Below are 18,919 nucleotides of genomic sequence, written 5' to 3'. Positions count from 1 at the left end.
CAACAACCGAGATGACATGGCCTTTCACAAATGACCTGTCTCAAAAGGGTTAAATAAACCATTATTAGAATATTTGTATGTTTCCTTCCTTTGCTTTGATAAGTGTAAGTAGCAAGAAAGTATTTTAATTTTTTACATTTAGAGCATGTGATAATTGTGGGTCACTGGATCTTATAGCTTTTACTACTATGGTTTATTATTCATTATTTTATTTGGTAAATAATCATAATAATAAAAACTTACTTCTCTTATCATTGCTTTACAAGATGTTTTCTATTTAATTGTATAAAAGCTCAGGATCAGCATAAGTTATCATATATTTCTAAGCAATTTTAGTGCTTTAAAGAAAGGGCAAATGCCGAGATTTATTTTTTCAGAAAAACTTTATAAATAATTACAAATTGCTAATATGTAATGTTGAAAAAATATTCAAATAAGAAACTGTTTGCATGGAACTGGGACTTCTTATTCAAACTCTGAAATCTCAAATCAGCATTTTCATCAACCAATTTAAGCCTAGAATGTCAATCGATCCCCCATAGATGAGAGTCTTTCAATGGGGAGGAATTTTTCTCAAGCCACACTGACTGAACATCTCTGTAGTTCCTTCACTCATGTCACCTGCACAGCCTCTAAAAGTAAATCTCACCTTTCATAGTTTTCCTCTGAGGTGTGACCTTACCATAACACCTGAAGATGTCCAATAATCTCTAGAACAATCAACCAACACAAAGTTGCATGCAGTTCACCGAATCTGCTCCCAACTAACTGGCAAGACAACCCAGTTCATGAAAATCATCACATATCCAAGCCAACAGCAGATCTTATCCTTAATTATGGTTGCAATTTCCAATACTTTCATTTTAAAGCTGAAAAGCCTTACTTGTAGACACACCTCACCACTTCTAGCTCTATCAAATAATCATCAGTACCTAAAGCTATCATGCACTGCTTCACCCTCTACTGACCAATTTACTCAAACAAGCCAAGAGATTTTTATCACTGACCATGCCACCCAGATTGACTTTCTGGAAACCAAAGACTCAACTATGTTAACTGACATTACCACTTTTGCCACCCACTCCATGCAGGACAACCCCCACACGAAGAGAAAAACCACACTATTATCCACCTATGACAAACAACATTTCTGAAACATCACATGCCCATACTCTAAGATCCTACAATACTGGAAGATTTCTACCGATTTGACTCAACTTACCATGATTACAACAACAATGACAAATATGATCCTTCCTTTCCAAGCCTACAATGTCCTGGTCGTAACCATCTCCAGAGAATCTAATCTACTGTTTCTCACTCTCGCCTTCTCAACCACTGACTTTCTTTTCTGTTCTGGTCTTTTCTTTGGGCACAGCACAGGTAGACTTTTTTGGCACCTGGTCTGTGAGAGTGGGTTTTCTCGGGGCACTCTCATTTACCCCCACAGCAAAAATTTTCCAGCATTGGATTTATAGGTTCCTGCTACCCTGGAGGACCCTTTATCCCACAGGGGCCCATTTGTTTTGAGAAGCATTGATTTCTGGAACTCCCACATTCACAGCTTTCTTGACTCTTCTTGACTGCTTGAGGTATCTCCAAATTAATTAAAATCACTCAAGTTATGACTATTACTTCCATGGATTTTTGTCTGTTTTTTTCTTCACAAAGCATATCCAATAAAAAAAAACACTGCCAAGAGAACCCCTGGTTTTAAATCAACCCAAATTCCTGCCATGATTGTTGTTGTTGTTGTCTGAACTCTCATTTACAAAATGTATATGAATATCAAACTCCATGGTGAACTAATATTTAAGCTTTGAATTCTCCTTTTGGAACAGGCTCATATCTAAGCTAAAGTGTAAGGATGACATAGTTTCACAGAGTCATCAAGCTTCCTATGGCATATACCAATATATGCTTGCTGAGAAGTAAACAATTGTTAAAATTTTCTATATTTAACTAAAAGAAATATGGAAAATAAAAAAATTAAAATAAAATTATGTTTGATGTTTTAGGCTAAATAGTTTTTCTAAAAAAATGAAACATTTAAAACATTTATTATATATACATACGCATATATATAATAAAATGGACAGTTTATTATGTATAATGCAGTGACAAACGTACATATTTGTTCTTTTATGGCAAGTCAAAACCACAATCACTTCTAAAATGTCAAAGTACCTATCTAGGCAAGTGTTGTCCATTTTACCTTCATGTACTTGCTGATATCAATTATGTATATCATAAATACAATTTAAAAATAATTCCCATCTAGCAACCCTACTTTTGAGTGACTGTAACCAGAACAATTGGGTTATTATTATGATTATTATTATTTGATGTTTATTTTTCCATCAGTAATAGTAATTACATTAACAGTTCAGAAAAAAACAAACTGTAATGTGAAATCAATTTGTGATGTAACTTTACTATTGATGAAAATATTTTAAACAACTCATGATCTTTACAAAATTTCTATACCCGAACAAACACATTCCATACAAATTGCAATGAGTAAAATGACGACTTCTTTCCATTTACTGAGAGTCGTGTTTTTTTAAGCATTAACATACAGATGTCAAGCTATTTATTTTACACCTAACTATGGTATATGTTAAGATGAACATTGCTAAGAATATAACTCAAAATTAAATTATCTTAAAAGAACTACAACAAGTTGTTTTATCAATCTTCAAGAATCAAAAATCACCAAATGATTAAAATCCACTGTTACAGTAAAACTGGAACTTAATTATAAAACACCTATATAATCTACTATACTTATATTTCATTTATTCAGAGTAGTAAGTACAGAGGGTTCAGGGAACCTGGAACCTCAATAATCATTAAAAGACCAGCACATCTCTGAATCCTACAATATTAAAAAATGTTGCTTCAGTGGGACAGAAACTGATTGATAAATTGATTATAAAAACATATTAAATATATCCTTTAATTATAGACAGTAGTTTTCAATCAACTCTGAAATTTGTTATTATATTTTTCAAACCCTCCTTAAAGATGTAACTTTTCAGGCCCTGACACTGTTGGCCCTTCAATGTTAAATATTTTTTGTACACAATACTTCACTGTATTTTTGACATGTAATTAGCAGTTTGAATTAGTCAACTTTTAATAAAATTGTTTAAAGAGTGAGTAACGTATACTCTTATTGAAGAAGAATTAAAAAAAATAGAAATAAACTTTTAACTTTGTTAATAATATCATGAGCAGCTGCACAAAAGTTGAGTGAGCTACACAAAAAGTTATCGCAATTTGGTTAATGGCAAATTGACTAAAAATATCTGTCAATTAGAGGGAAGGCAACTGGTCAGAAGCACCGACTCCCACTCTGGGCTACTCTCCCACAATGAATAGTGTGATTGCAAGTCACATTATAATACCCTCACAGCTGAAGAGATAAGAAGTTTTGGTGCAAAAATGGGGTTTGATCCCTCAACCCTCCAATCATACGTCAAATATTTTAACCACTAGGTCATGCAGGCCCATTTATTGCAAGTAATTTTCAATTATAAAATGAGGTTGTTGTGTCTAAATTTTTGATCCCATGCATGTGAAATACCAAAACTGTTTTAAGTGAATAGTATTTCTGGTTATTATGTATAGATGAAAATCTATGGGCTTGGCAGTTTTTCTTTTACATTTTGTATGGGTTTTTTTTGGCATTAAATATGAGGGTAGTCACCAAATGACAGTATAAGTGCAAGTAGGGACTGCCTGTTTGCAATTACTTCAAAAATATGCTAGGGTTTATGGCCAATACTTTATTGGGCTATGTATTATACTATTATGTGGTTGGCATGTCTCATCTGATTGATATGAGAGCTGTCCTTGTGTTGGGTGATTGACCAATGTATCAACATCAAGTTTGTCATCACTAGTAAAGAGGTTTATAGACATTTGATGATGAAGCTATTATACAATATACTTCATTCTGGATTTCTCTACTGAGAATAGTGTATAAAAAACCAAATGGTGCAACAGTTAGTTCTGTTATACATTGAAGACAGTATAATACCCAGTTGGTTCCTATGTATACAAACTTGTTCAGAGTGTTTGGAGTTTTAATCTCCTTAACTGCAGTTCACTACCTTCATTGCAAATTTGTAAATAAAACTTCATATTCTACATATCCAGATTCTTATTCACTGGAATTGAGAAGTGTGAAGCTTGTGACTACTGTCTGCAAGGCAGTGAATTGTGACATACGATACTCATGGATTTATGCTATTTTGTTTATCATTTCAAAAACTGACAGAGAGATAGAATATAAAGCATTTAAAAACTGAAAAATAAACAGTGTGCCAACAATTTCAATTTGTATGCAATCTATCAAGGCCAGTCAAAAGACTTAATGACTATTATTTAATCCTCACAAATGGTTTCTAATGAAAATATCATGCTTTGACAGACACAGGTCCATATACAGAGACACTGATTACACAGATCTTGCCAAATGACTTGAAAGCCTGTCATCAAACTATCTGTCAGGTAATAAAGCATTCTCTCATAGGCCCTGTTATGCTAAACCTGTTCATCCAACAATGCTGCAAAGAGCAAAGCATTGATTTGAGAAAGCCGTCCTATGAAAACAAGTGGAGGTTTCTGCTATGAAGAAATGTGGATGGCCATCATCAGTTGGAGAACCAAGAACTATCAGGTGTTGAACTTGATGAATGATTACAATGCTTGTCACAGTTACCATTTAAGAAGGACTCATGCATATTTTGCCAGAATGCCATACCAGAAGCTCTTCATGATAATTAAACAAATAAAACACTAAACAGTAATCATGGTGAGAAACTACAGTAAGAGAACACAACGAAAAAAAAAAAAAAAATCGAAAAATCAGTAATATGAACATATTAAAAAATGTATAATTTAAATGAAGACTGCATGATTTTTGCACATTTAACATAGGAACAAAGAAGCAATTGCTAGCAACAACTGAAAAATAAAAGTCAGAACAGGTGGTCTGCTCAAGAAGCCAAAGATGTAAAGATGAATAACAGGAAATCATCCAGTGATGCTGGAAGGGTAATTGCAGAAATAGAGTTGCTGAATGAAGTACAAGCTTCTCTAAAGAACCTGACATCCCTAGTGACAAAAATGAATGATATAAACACGAAATATCTTTGTGGCTGCTTTGATGAAGGAGACAGTGAGATGTCAGATATCCTCATTACTGATGATGTGTCTAACAAAAAGAAATGATTGTTGAGCAAAGTATTGTGAACAATAGCGATATCCTATGAAGCACATCTGTAAAACTTGTTTTTCTTTTCTTACCTTAGCCACAGATACATAAACCAATTAATTAACAGTAGATACTTTAAATCAACAACCTTTTAGCATACCCTTATATCCAAATGCATGTGAACCAGAAACTTACCTATGTTTGACTATTTTGTTCCTAGAAAGCATGTTAAATGTTCCCATTGTAGAAGTTTCTTAAAGTTATTGTGCTGCAACATGTGTGTTACGTATGTTCAAACTCATTTGAGTATTATATTTAGAGGTCTCGTACAATTTTTTTTATAGGAAAAAATTTAGTAATTATACACCAAAAATTCATTTTCCATTTTTACCATCGAAAATACATGTAAAAAATGCCAAAAGCTTTTTTTCCCTCATTATAATTTCATTCTCTACCAGTAGTTGAATTTTAATATTTCATGCACATGGACGATCATTATAGCTTCTACTAATAGAATAAAATAAGATAACATGTTAGATGTACAAACTTTATATAATTCATTCATAAGTCAATAGAATACAGTTTATATGTACTTAATAAAATCCAGTTGGCAACTGGTTTATTCTAGTTTCATCATCAGGATATAATGAAGTGGAATTAACAGATATTGTTATATTTTATGAAGTCCATTCCAGAGCATGCAAAATACATTTCCATGATAAGTTCTTCCAATGTCTATAATAAATGTCTTTCTACAAAGATTAAACTGAAAAAAAAAGTTAAATACAGTATTAGGTGTAAAACAATGCTATGTGAAGTAGGGTTTTTATTATGATTATTTCTTGTCTGTAAAGAAGTTCATAGATTTATAGTATAGCACATTTTCAGGATTACAAAAACAAAAGTCAAGCAAGTCCCACAAAGAGAAGATATCCCACAGTAGTGACATCTCTTAACTACAACTAACACCAAACAAAAACACACATTGCCATGTAAAACATCGTGTTGTACATTACATGTAAAGTTATGTATCTCGATATTCACATACTAGATGACACTTGAGAAATGTAATGTGTGATGTATGTGCATTGTCTCTGTGTACGTCTCATGATGCAAATGCTACCTTTTATGAAATCTCACTGTAGATGAACACTTAATTGTTAGGGGTACTCTTCCATAAGCAAAACCCTGTGAAAAAATAAACAAACACAAATAACTGAATAGCTTTTATAGAGGCACACAAACCTAATTCGTCAATTTCTGCTTGAAGAAGTTCTTCCATTTCTTCAGATTCAGCAATATCAATTGGCAATTCTCCATCATTGTTGACCATAGCTACTGAAGCACCATTTTCAAGCAGGTATCTAAGTTAAATATATAACAATTTAGTAAAAACATGAACATTTCCATAAAAATGAAGTCTGATTTTAAATATTTTATTGCAGTTAACATTACAGTATAAGTAAGCCTATCAGTGTCTTATTTTACAAATTAACTAACCAACATACTCAATTTCTACTTGCAACTATAAAACAACCATATAGTTTTTTCCCTGTAACTAATAGAAATAAAAAAACTTGAAGTACCTTAATAATAAAAATAATTTATAAAATTACTTAATAAAAATAACATATTTATAACAATCATATGATTAGAATAAAAAGTTGTAATTGATGCTATTCTCTATTATTCTTTTATTATTCGCATCTGACAACAGTAATACTTACATCTGTAAGACCAAACGTTCTTGAAGAATTGAATGCAGAATTTATATAATGTTACATTTCCAACAATGAAAATGTATTTCTCATAGATACTTACTTTCACTCACATAACAGCTTTCTGTAATTTATGCTGCCCTCTATATGCAAAATTTATGCTCACTAGCCTTGAGGATCCCACCTAATTTTACGTATCTACATGCAGTATACCTGCATTGTAGCATGCAACAACCCTCCACCAATAGGAGTGCAACACACCCTCCTAGTGCAGCTGACTCCTTCTATACTGAAAAGCACAATCATCACTTTGAGATTAGACAAGAAACGACACACCATAAGTGGGGAGGATGGGTAGAAAGTGTGGGAGAATGAAAGTATCTATCAGAAATACATCTTCACCCACAATGAAGATACATGTCACCAAGCCTGGCAGAAATGAAGCCAGTCCAATAGAGGAATGGACATACCAGATGATGTTGAGTGGCTAGGGTATGTCAGACCATACTCTGTGGGTAAACTCCAGTTTAACACTTGGCACCATCACAATCCAATCCACAGTAGGAGAAGGGGCCCAACCATCTTCACCTCTAGACCAGGAAATAGAAGGGAAAAGCTACTTCCATTCCTACAACCTAAGCAGGGCACATGTGCGCAGTCCCAGTACACAACCAACACCAGGCCACCCAGAACCTGATATTCATGTAACATTAGGAAGGGGAAACACAAACATGGTGGGTTAACTCCAATCCAAAACCAGGTGGGGTCAGGAATGTTTTGTCCAGTCCATGGTAGGAGTAAAGCCCCAACCAAGCACAAGTGGGAAGAGTTATGTTGGCTTGTCCTGCACGAATCCAACACCAGACTGTCCGGGAAACAACAAACAGGTGGCAGTAGGATGGGGGTAAGCCAGTCAAAGGGGTGAACTGCATGTGGCAGATTCATCCAGTCCAAAACCAAGTAGCATTGGGCATTGTTCATCTGGTCTGTGATAAAAAAAAAAAAGGTACAAACCACCATCGCCAACAGAACACCACTGCCCTACTCTCTAATGAGAGGAAGTGATTACATTCAGGAGAAAGCCTCCATGGTCCACTTCCCCAATGGCTAAAAACTGGTAAGTGGCAAGGATGGGAGAGAGAGGAGTGAGGTTGAAGGAGTAGGGAGCATGACAGAAGGAGAAGAAGATGAGGAGAGGACCAAAAAAGATTCAATAGAGAAACCACAGCCAATGCAGAGCAAGCAGGTGGACTCGACATGAAGTGACCAGAATGAGAGAAAGCACATGAGGGATCAGACAAGTAAGAGGATAGACATAGAGAAAAAGGTTGGACCAGTTCTGACTGAATGCATCCACAGCAAGAGTTGAGGGTGTTGAGAAGAGGGGCAAAATCCAGAGGATTGAGGAACCATTCAGTAGGTAGTATCTTGTTAAGCCTGCAAAGATAATCCACAAAAAGAAAGGGTGCACCCAGAACATAAGTTATTAGGCATATATATCTAAAGAATGGGTCCCTAAAAAGAGGTCAAGAGTGTGGAAACAGAGAAAGTGAGACTGGGTGCCTCCCTGGCGACTGATATATCAAACAGCAGCAGATGTGGCTGGGTAGATCTTCAGTAGACATCCATGAACGATCATAAGAAAATGATTCAAAGGCCAACATACCACCAAAACCTCTAAGTGTTATATGAAGAGACAAATCGATGTGAGACCACTGACCTATAATCACCTGAGAATTGAGACACACACACACCCTTATCTTGTCAAGGAGGCATCTTGAAAAAGGTGGAGAAGAGGAAGGAAGAGAAACACCCTCTCTGGTGTTGAGTGTATCTAGTCACCATTCGAAGTCTTTCAGAAAGGAAGGAGGAAGGAAAATGGTGGAGGACAAGAGAACACAAGTGAGGAACTAGTTGACCATGCACAGTCCATTGTAGACATTGCAAATGAGCATGACCCAAGGGAATATGGGATTCCAAGGAAGCATACTTACACCTTGGTCATCCCAAGATCTGGAGCAAAAGATCACTGCGAGGTGAGAAAAATCCCCATGGTAAATCAAGTGAAGTCAATAAACCAAATGAAACATGAAATGATGAAGACCGGATGCTGAGCTATGGATTCCTTAGAAACCACAAAGGGATCAAAATAAATCCTGAAAAAGAAGGAAAAAGTCCTCTGATAGAGTCTTTAGCCATTAAGTCCAACACCACCATGGGTGTTTGTAAGAAACAAGATCCCTTGAAGGAAGGAAAGTAATGGAAACTGGAGACAATGTAGGAGAAGAGAAAAAAATGAAGAGGTATGGTGACAGAACTCCCTGTGCACCACAACTGGCTGCAAATGGAGGGCTAATGTCTGTAAACCTAAGTAAACAGGACCCACTGATCCTCAACCTACAGGATAATCACTGCCAAGACTGACAGCACTGAAGTCTAAAAGTGGTGGGATGACAGATTGTATCAGGGAAACAGGAAGATGGGAAAACTTAAGCCTAAGAAAAGAGTAGTTGACTCCCAAATCTGAAGAAAAGACTACAGAGTTTAGGAGTTGAAGAAAGGCATTCCAGCACGAAGTTAGGCCTAGTCATATGAGGTAATAAAGGAAGGAGGATGAGGCATGCATGCACCAAATTAATGGTAAAAGAAATTGAATATGGACTGGCATATCAGGAAAGAAAGTTAAAAACATAAAAAGGAGAAGCATGGAACAAAGTACAAAGAGAAGGAGTGAAACATGTCTGAGAAACCTAGTCCCAAAATTACAAAAAAAGGCTTAGGTACAGACAAGACAGTATGGCATAAGATTAGACAATATAGGTAGTGGGAAAAAAAGAGCAAAACCCTTTCTTGCAAACGATGTAAGTAGAGGTATGTCAGGTACAAAAGAAGGCACAGGTCCCAAGAACTACTCTACCACCCAATGCACAAAAGTCTTTACTTCTCCCAATAGTCAAAAATAAATCCAATGCAAATGTAGGTGTGAGACTAGTGTGAACAATGTCTTATTGTCTCACACCAAAGTAGAAGGTACTGATACTAATGAAATAATGTAGAAATAAAAGGCCATAATATCTACAGGGGCAGAAGAAATGTTGGAAAGTGAAAATTATAATTTTCCTACACAGAAAATGTTTTTCTGTTAGATACTTACCCCCTCTCACACAATGGCTTTTCTTAATGAATGCTCACTCTATATGCTCAATTTTGTTTGCTTGCCACTAGCCTTGATACTCCCCTCTGGATTACAGAGTCTAAAATCACTTCGAGATTAGGCACTCAAAACAATACACTGGAAGTGGGGAGGAAGGGTGGGAAGTGTGAGGAAAGGTGTCTATTGGAAATGCGTTTTCTGTGTTGAAAAATTATAACTTCCTATAGGATACCTTACATAATAGATAGAATCCCACATTGATTTGTTGGAGTGACCAATGTAAAAATACCTAGATGAGCACCCTTCAGAATGCATCTAAAGAGAACCCATGGTGTGACATTTCTGTGAAGAGGAAACACACACATGGACGATGGCTCCACATCTGAACCAGGTATACTCTTCCCTGTGAAGTATGACAATGTTGCTAAAGGGGCAGGAAAAAAAGCACATACAAGAATTAGCCATATGTGCCCCACGTATAGAGTGGACAGGGCAAGTCCAACTGTAGTCAGGAGATCAACTCCAGCCCAAAATAACTGGAACTGGAAAAAGAACTTCCCATGCCTGGTAGGAGAAGGATTCTCAACCATCTTATTCAAACTGTAAATGAGAGGTCAACACCAGTCCAAAAACATAGAAACCAAGAAGGAGGAAAACTATAGTATGCAAAATGTGTGAAACTTGACAGATGGATAGCTTGAATTTGTATTTTACTTTTTGAAAGTCAAGACTACAAACATGTTGTATATAATAAACATGTGAAAGCATCACTTGATTTTTCTTCCTATGATAACTGAATTTGAAAATACCTTTTAAGTATCCAAAACAACTAAGAAGTAAAACAATTTTCATAACAAAAACATTTAATCTAGTGTAAATTGATGATAGATAAAACATTATCTGAAACCTACTTGGCAATGCTAAGAAAACCACAGGAGGCAGTAGCATGCAGTGGAGTCCACCCTTCATTGTCCCCTTGGTTCACGTCACATCCGTGTTCAACCAGGAATTCTACCATTTTTAAGTTATCATCAATGCAGGCCTGTAGAAAACACAAATCTGAGTACAAGAATAAAATATGTAGATTTAGTCTCTGAAACTCCAAAGCATTCTAAGATCTTCAAACTAAATACTTGTTGTCATTTTAGACATGAGGAAAGTCACTATGACTTTAGTTGTACAGATATGAATTTTGAATATGTAGTATGTTTAGAATGATTGAATGCTACATTATAAAATCTTATCAAAATTGATTTTGTTTCACAGTTTTCTCAAAATGGCATGTGTCTTGGTCCACATAGTCAGAAAATTCTTAACAAAATATTCTCTTAATAAGAGAAACACATAATGTTACTTTCAAAATTTATTCCTTTTGGACCTCTGTCAATACAATTGTCCCAAAACGTTTTCTGTACCTCAAGATAAAACCAAAATATTTCATTCATTATCCATACAACCTTTAGTAAAGCTGCTATACTACAGTCCTTGATATTCATAATAGATCAGATGTCCCTAGAGGTACAAGGAAATATTTATTGTGGTATAGAATGAGCAGTTGAGGGCCTACTCCGTGACAATATCACTAAGATCATGACCTTCAAAACTTTTATTAATATGCATTTATACACCACAAATGTCAGTTGCAAAGACATAGACATTAACAAATGAAATATTTTAAACTAAAAGTTAGAAATATTGGTTCACAAAAAGAGCAGTTATAGGCATAAATGGAAATAAGACATCTTACCAGTATTATGCAATAGTGGAAAACAATCAGTAACTGTTAAAATGTAAAATAAAACAATTAAGAGTAGATTAATTTTTTATTAAAAAAGCAATTCAATCTTTTGACCATACATGTAACCACCTTCCACTACAAACATTATAATACAGACATTAAATAGTAACATGAAAATTAAAATACACAGAAAATGAAGATGGTTTTAACACTATCATTTATCATAAATCCCGTAAAAAAAATAAAAAAATTACAGAATCATTTATTAATCTAATCAACTTAATAGAATTTAAGTGTTCAAAAATACTTTCTATATAGATGAAAACGGACAAAAATTTAAAAAGTAGAATTAAGGAACACCCACCCACACACATTCATGACCATTTCACACAACAGTTTGAAATAACTATTTTTAAAATCATATACAGTGAAAGTAATTTTAATAAAAGAAAAACACTCTTAACAATAAAAGAATTAAAAGGAAATAGAAATTATAATGCTGGTACTAATTTATATTTGGGTAAGATATATCCTATTTGAGTTGCTGTTTGATATCTTTATTTTAATGTTTGTATCTGAGAGTGGCCACATGTATGGTCAAATTGTTGTACTGCCTTCTTTATAAAAAAATAAAAAGAATTTACCCTCTTTAGGCTGTTCCTAGATTTTAACTGATGTTTATGGTGGGATCCCCTCCAATATTATAATCAATAGCTGTGTTCAGAATTGAGTTAGGTGATTAATAGAATTTGCTAATTCATTAACCAGGCTCATTAATTAAATGATTACATTCAACTAAATAACTATTCTCATATGAAATTCATCTTCCTATTTCGAACTTGTCTTAGGGTTATAATAACATTTTACAACTACCCTTTGTTTAATATGATAAACATCTTCAGATACAACAATTTAGGATTAAGTTAGTTTTTAATCCTAAACTGTTGACCAAAAAGATGTATCCTATACAGAATATAGTACAAAATATGTTACAAGTTGAAAAATAGAATTAATACTGTTCCAAAGATTTCTCCCTCTAAATGTTTAGAAAACTACTCTACTAAAATCAAATAAAGTAATTCTTTGTTAAAAATAATTGCCCTTAGTCTTCATGTGATAAAACTAGTAAATATTCTTGTCACAGCGTGTGATAAATAATATATATAATTCAGTGAAAACATATTCACTCTAATCCTAGAAAAACAAAGACAGTGGAATGTTTACTATTTGTAACTTGTGGTGATACTAGATGACCTCTTTGCAGAGGTCAAAATTAACAACTTTATAAGTATAAAACATCATATAAGCTTTTAAGTATGAAGTTATTGATATAGATGGAAGTTTAAAAACCCATTAAAATGAATAAAATTTTTACATTTTACAATACAGGCTGAAAGAAACTGTAGAAACATAAATGCCCCCTGAGAAATCAATAAAGCAAATGACTTAAAGCTATAGTAGGTAAGCATTGTTCAAGAGGCACATAACATTCATACTTTTATTTTTCCCTTTTCGGTGCTTCCTATCTAGCTAGAGCTAGTTATAATTAAACAAAGTTTATTTGTTAAATACATTAATGACTTAATAGTGTTATATATTGTTAGACTGTTATCAATCCAAGTCTAGTAATTGTTGACAATCACAGTTGAAGGAACAGTAATTAAAAATTTTTTTTGATTAATAAAAAATAATGAATATGAATTTATTGTAACTTCTTTTTTAGTAAAGCAATCTTACTCAAGTAATGCTGGTTAAATTTGTAGCTTGTGGCTTTTTTTGCAGATGAAACTGTTTTTCAACAAACTGATGAATACGCAATAACAGCAGAGTTCACTCAGAAGTTTACGAGTGTTTTTGTGAAATGTAATTTGACTCAGATTTCTATTTAGTGTGAAAATGGATAAGTAAACAAATGAACATAATCTTTATTTTAACAATAAAAAGAAAACTAGTGCATGTACCTACTCTTAACAAACAGTCATCTCCTCTTGATAATATTTATTCCTATTTCCTTCTCTGTCTCTCTCAGGATTGAGTGCCAAAGAAACAAACATGATGATTTTCAAAAGAAAGCAGATCCTTCCCATAAATCAACTAATAAAAAACTGAGCAAAGAAAGTGTGTTCAAATCTAGAATGTAAATTTGCTTTCTTTGTCCAGTGGATGGTATCATCTTGTGACCTCTATTCCTTGACAGTTCTGATTGGATTTTGCTTTCAGGCAACATCATAATCAGCCAAAAAAATGGATATTTCAGTTCTAGCCCATTCAACTCAGCTGCCTTTTCTAATGCTGAAATATCTTTGCAGGCAAAGGAGATGTCAACTACTAAATTAACAAAGAAATGAAGTAACTAGAACAAAGCAACGTTAGCAACTTTCTGAACCATGTGTTTCCACAATGACAGTGCAGAAACTAAGAAATATAAAAAAATTGAAGGTTTCTGTATCACTATAGAAAATCCAAACATGTAATATGCCCATGTATCATTAACTTATAATAAGTAAGCAACATATTAAGTTAAATTTACATTACTGTATATTCCAAAACAGGTAAATACAAACAACAAGCATCACTGTGGCAGGCTATGTAATCAATAGCCACCTCCTTCTATTCATGGGTTGTGTACATATCATTGCATACAACTGCACCAATGGAAGTAGTACTAGCTATCATTTTGTGTGTCAGTTCAATTGGTATGTATCCCAAGCCTATTTGCTGGTAAAGAGTAACTTAACAGTTGGCAGTGGGTGATGTCAGCTGGTTTTTTTCCTTCTAGTCAGCACTTCAAAATTAGGAACTGTGGTAAATAGCCTTAGTAGTTTGCTATAACTCAAAGAAACAAATATAATGTATTCATGGTTGAAAGGGTGAGCACGATAAGTGGCAACAAGAATTGAACCCTTGAATTACGAGGCAACCATCGTAACCAGCTAGGAATTCTGGCTTAAAGATCAACAAACTTGAATCAATCAAAAATATATGAAGTTATAATTGCAATATTTCAATTAATAATGCTTGGAGATGGTTTGAATGGGTAATGAAGACAAACTTTAACATAAGTCTAACATAACAGCAAATGTACAATGTTTCAACAAGGTTTTGTTATCATCAGGTAGTGAGTTCCTCGTCCTCAAAATATTTCAATTAATAATGCTTGGAGATGGTTTGAATGGGTAATGAAGACAAACTTTAACATAAGTTTAACATAACAGCAAATGTACAATGTTTCAACAAGGTTTTGTTATCATCAGGTAGTGAGTTCCTCGTCCTCAAAATATTTCAATTAGTCAGATAATTGAAATATCTGAAAATAATAATAATAATCAAAAATTAAGGATGCACCAATTATAATTTTCTTGGCTGATACCAACAGCCTAGAATTACCCAACCATATCGGTTTATTGATACTTAGTATTAATGCAGGTAAGACACTTTTTAAACTACTGAGACAGATTTAAAATTTAACCTATATGTGATTTCTTTCTGGTTGAATTTATAACAAAAATTCACAAATAGTATTTACTTAGTTTGTTTATTTCAGGAAATGAATAAAAAAGAATAACAGTCATAAAAAAGTTCAAAAAATACTCTCCATCAGTACTTTTAGAAACACTTGGCAAAATAAAACACACACACACACATACACATTACATTTTGAATTGTAACTTAACTTTAATTAATTCATTGTAGAAACTTTGAGGGACTGTAAGTGTTATTATTAAAATCATCACAAAAAAGCATAAAACTAGTCAATCTATTTCTCCAAATTCAGCCTAACAACTTTGTTACTTCAGGGAATATATGACAATTTTTGACTCAAAACATGGTGCAAATATGCTCACATGCAATTCAAACCAAGACATAAAAAATACAAGAAAAGAAAATGATGTGGTGTATTTTGTAGTTATAGTAGTAATAAAAATCTATAATGATAATTTACTTTTTCAAGTGATAAATAAAATTATTATATTTATCATAGCAAGCATGTGAGTAGAAGGTTCTACTTCACAAAAAAGTAACATTTCTGCTTTATCTCACATCAGCCTGTTACTCTTCTCATCCAAAACATGTAAGGGAGCTTCAGCCACAATGGAAAAATTACCTTTGTTGCTCTCCCAGTATTGCAGTTTTTGTCTGCTTCTTGGAAGCATGGACTCAATCAAGTTTGTTTCTTTCTTTCTTTCTGAAGCACAACACTGCTGTTCATTTCATTAGTTTCTAACTGCATGCACCTTTCTCTAATATTTGTCCCACATCGAACAGATGTTACTATTAAGCTTTATAAAAGTGCCTTTACCTTCTTGCTTTGATTTCTTTGTGCCTGATTTTTCGGTTGTTGTGTGCTTTGCATCATTGTGTTTTGCTTTCATTTCTTCCAGATTTGTCAACAATATCCATGTAGCAAGTAGCTTTATTGTGAACATTGCTTAAGTACTTTCCCTTATATCTTGGATCTAGCAGGGTTGCAATGTAGAAAAAAAGAATTTGACTCAATTTCACCAAAGCAGGTTCACGACCTTCAGTAAAGTGACTTTCATTGTTTTAATTTCATGTTCTGAATGTGTAATTGTGTTCAAAAGTCTTTTTAAACCCACTATGAATTAGATAACATTAAAAGCAGAGGCCAAGAAGGAATTTATTTCATGTGTTAGTTCTTCAAAATATGCTAGGATTATTACTACTCTTTCAATCAATTCCCATTGATGCACAGTGAGTGTTGCAGGGATTTCACAGTCAACAGCATTGACTCTGAGAGCATGATTCTCTTACAAAATGCTTTGCAGAAGGTAGTAAATTCTGTTTCACCTAGTCTTTATACATCCTCCTGAAACTTCTTGAAAGGCATTCCAAGCTCAGCTTGCATCCCTTGTACATAAGAATAGGTCGGCAGGGTGTGTTTGAAGTGTCAGCAATTTTTCATTCAATAACCAGTGTATTGGATATGTTATGCTTTGATAACACACGTTGTTTCACAACAAGGTGGAGTGTGTGTTATGCAAGGCAAGCTTAGCAAACTGGAGTCCAGAACTATATTTACGATGTTTGTTGCATTATCTCTAATAATCACAAATTTCTTGCATTACCTCTGATAATCATGAGTTTGACATTCAGAATTTTCCTAATTGCAAACATTTTGTCAAAGGCTATTGAAATAGCTTCTGCCAATAGAAAATCACAGAACACGTGGACTTGTAGTACTGTGTTCTATATATTGTAATTCATGTTTATCCATTCTACAGATAAAATCAGCATTGATAATGGTGATACATGAAAGCTCTAAATATCAAAAGTCATAAAGCTTAGTGTTGATACATGATCATTTTCAAGCAGTATCTGTGTACATTATAAAATGGTACTAAACAATTCTAGCAGCAAAGTGTCAAACATAAACCTTCTGTTGGGCTGTGTTTAATGAAGCTCTAAATATTCAATGAGATGGCAGAATCCAGTATTTTCTACAACTGAAAATGACAGATCCTCCAGAGCAATAACTTACATTAAACAATCAGTAAATTCTTGTGCCCTGAGATCTTCATGATCCAATTTCTATGAATGTTGAAGCAATGACAACTGCACTGGAGTGGATTCTCCTTTTTCACGCCTCTTTCTTTTCCTTAGCCATCTTTAGGAAACCACTGTATTCAGTGGTGGACATACTTTGAGGAAAAAGATGTATTAAACTACCATGTTGAAATCTTTACTGATGTTGCCCCCACATGAAATTTTTGTAGCATATACTTTGCAATCAGCTGTCCTGTTGATGTTTTAAGGTATATTTACAACAGATAAAGATAGCATGTTGCACAATACAACAAATATGTTATTATCTCAACTGTTTATGCAACACAACATTCTATGCAACAAGAAGCAAAAATATCAGAGTACATTATCAGCGACAAGAATAAAAATGGCTGATAGCTAATAATGAAATTTTTCCTTATATAGGTATCAGGCTGATAACCTACTGATATATTGGTGCATCCCTTCTGAAAAACTAATACTGTTTAGTTGATTACTGTCAAGACTCACGAAAAAAACCTGAATTAATTGAAAACAATAATGAGAAATCATAATGGCAATATTTCAATTACTTGGATAATTGGAAGAATCAAAAAGAGTAATATTTGTAAACACTAACTTCAATTAGTTGATTATTTTCATGAAATTAATCAATTTAATCATACTTTTGATTAATTGATAATTTTATGACACCAATTGATTAACTGAATTAATTGCACAATAGCCCTTGTAGTTTTGTGTGAAAATTCTAAACAAATAAGCTATATTTTTGACAGTAATATTTTCATAAGTCTTAAAAGTCAAAATGTTTAAATTAATTTTAGAACGATAATATTTTGAGTTATAATTACACTTCTAAAGATTATTTTGTACTGTACTGCTAGTTTATCATAAAGCTTTTATGTTAGCTGAACCTTGCTGTTCAAAAAAAAAGCAAAGAGAGAATTAACAGGAAGGGTACATACACGTACAATGTAATCTAATGATTGTAGGTTTTAGTTCTCTAGTGTATTCATTTACAAAATTCATTATTTATTATTAATATAATAACAGATTGTTTATATTAATACATGCTATTTTAAACTTAAGTTAGCTTACTTGTTATAATCAAATGTCATAATGTTCATTCCTTAGTCACTTTCACAAAATTGTTATTAGAAAATTTCATTATAGTTATTGAAGAATGTCTAACAACTGTAATGCCTTTCTGAATCACACTGTTTATATCCAAAGAGTTCAGTCTATAGTCTAGAGGTGGCCAACAAGTAACATGAATGCTTCAAATAGCATGAGAGGCAAAAACATGTACCATACCTGTCATTTATAAAATATGACATGCTATGGCACATAACATAAATTTTGTTTGCAATCCACGTATACACAAAATGTTATTCAAAAGTGTGCCATATTATCAATTATTTAATTTAAATTGTTTTATCTCAGTAACATCTTGCTCAAAATTCAGAACCTAAAACTGGCACAACTGCTAAAAAAAAGGATTAGCCACTCCTGCTTTAGTTATTCTAATGAAATGAGCAATTGAAGCATATTCACAAAGTAGT

The 18,919-nt window shown here is 33.5% G+C and overlaps 1 protein-coding gene across 1 annotated transcript in view; it reads right to left on the bottom strand.

Annotated features, from left to right (window-relative positions):
* Nucleotides 1-18,919, bottom strand: part of LOC106470416 (protein phosphatase 1 regulatory subunit 12C-like) — a 116,779-nt gene that overhangs the window by 80,551 nt on the left and 17,309 nt on the right. The window contains exons 2-3 of the mRNA XM_022399954.1: nucleotides 11,008-11,138; nucleotides 6,433-6,588 (exon numbers count right to left, since the gene is read on the bottom strand). Coding sequence (XP_022255662.1) covers nucleotides 6,433-6,588; nucleotides 11,008-11,138 — 287 coding nt within the window. The remainder of the gene's footprint in view (nucleotides 1-6,432; nucleotides 6,589-11,007; nucleotides 11,139-18,919) is intronic.

The sequence above is a fragment of the Limulus polyphemus genome, unplaced genomic scaffold (assembly GCF_000517525.1).
Source record: "Limulus polyphemus unplaced genomic scaffold, Limulus_polyphemus-2.1.2 Scaffold105, whole genome shotgun sequence".
NCBI lineage: Eukaryota > Metazoa > Arthropoda > Merostomata > Xiphosura > Limulidae > Limulus > Limulus polyphemus.
The sequence above is the reverse complement of the archived record's forward strand: the minus strand, read 5'-3'. Positions and strand labels throughout refer to the sequence as shown.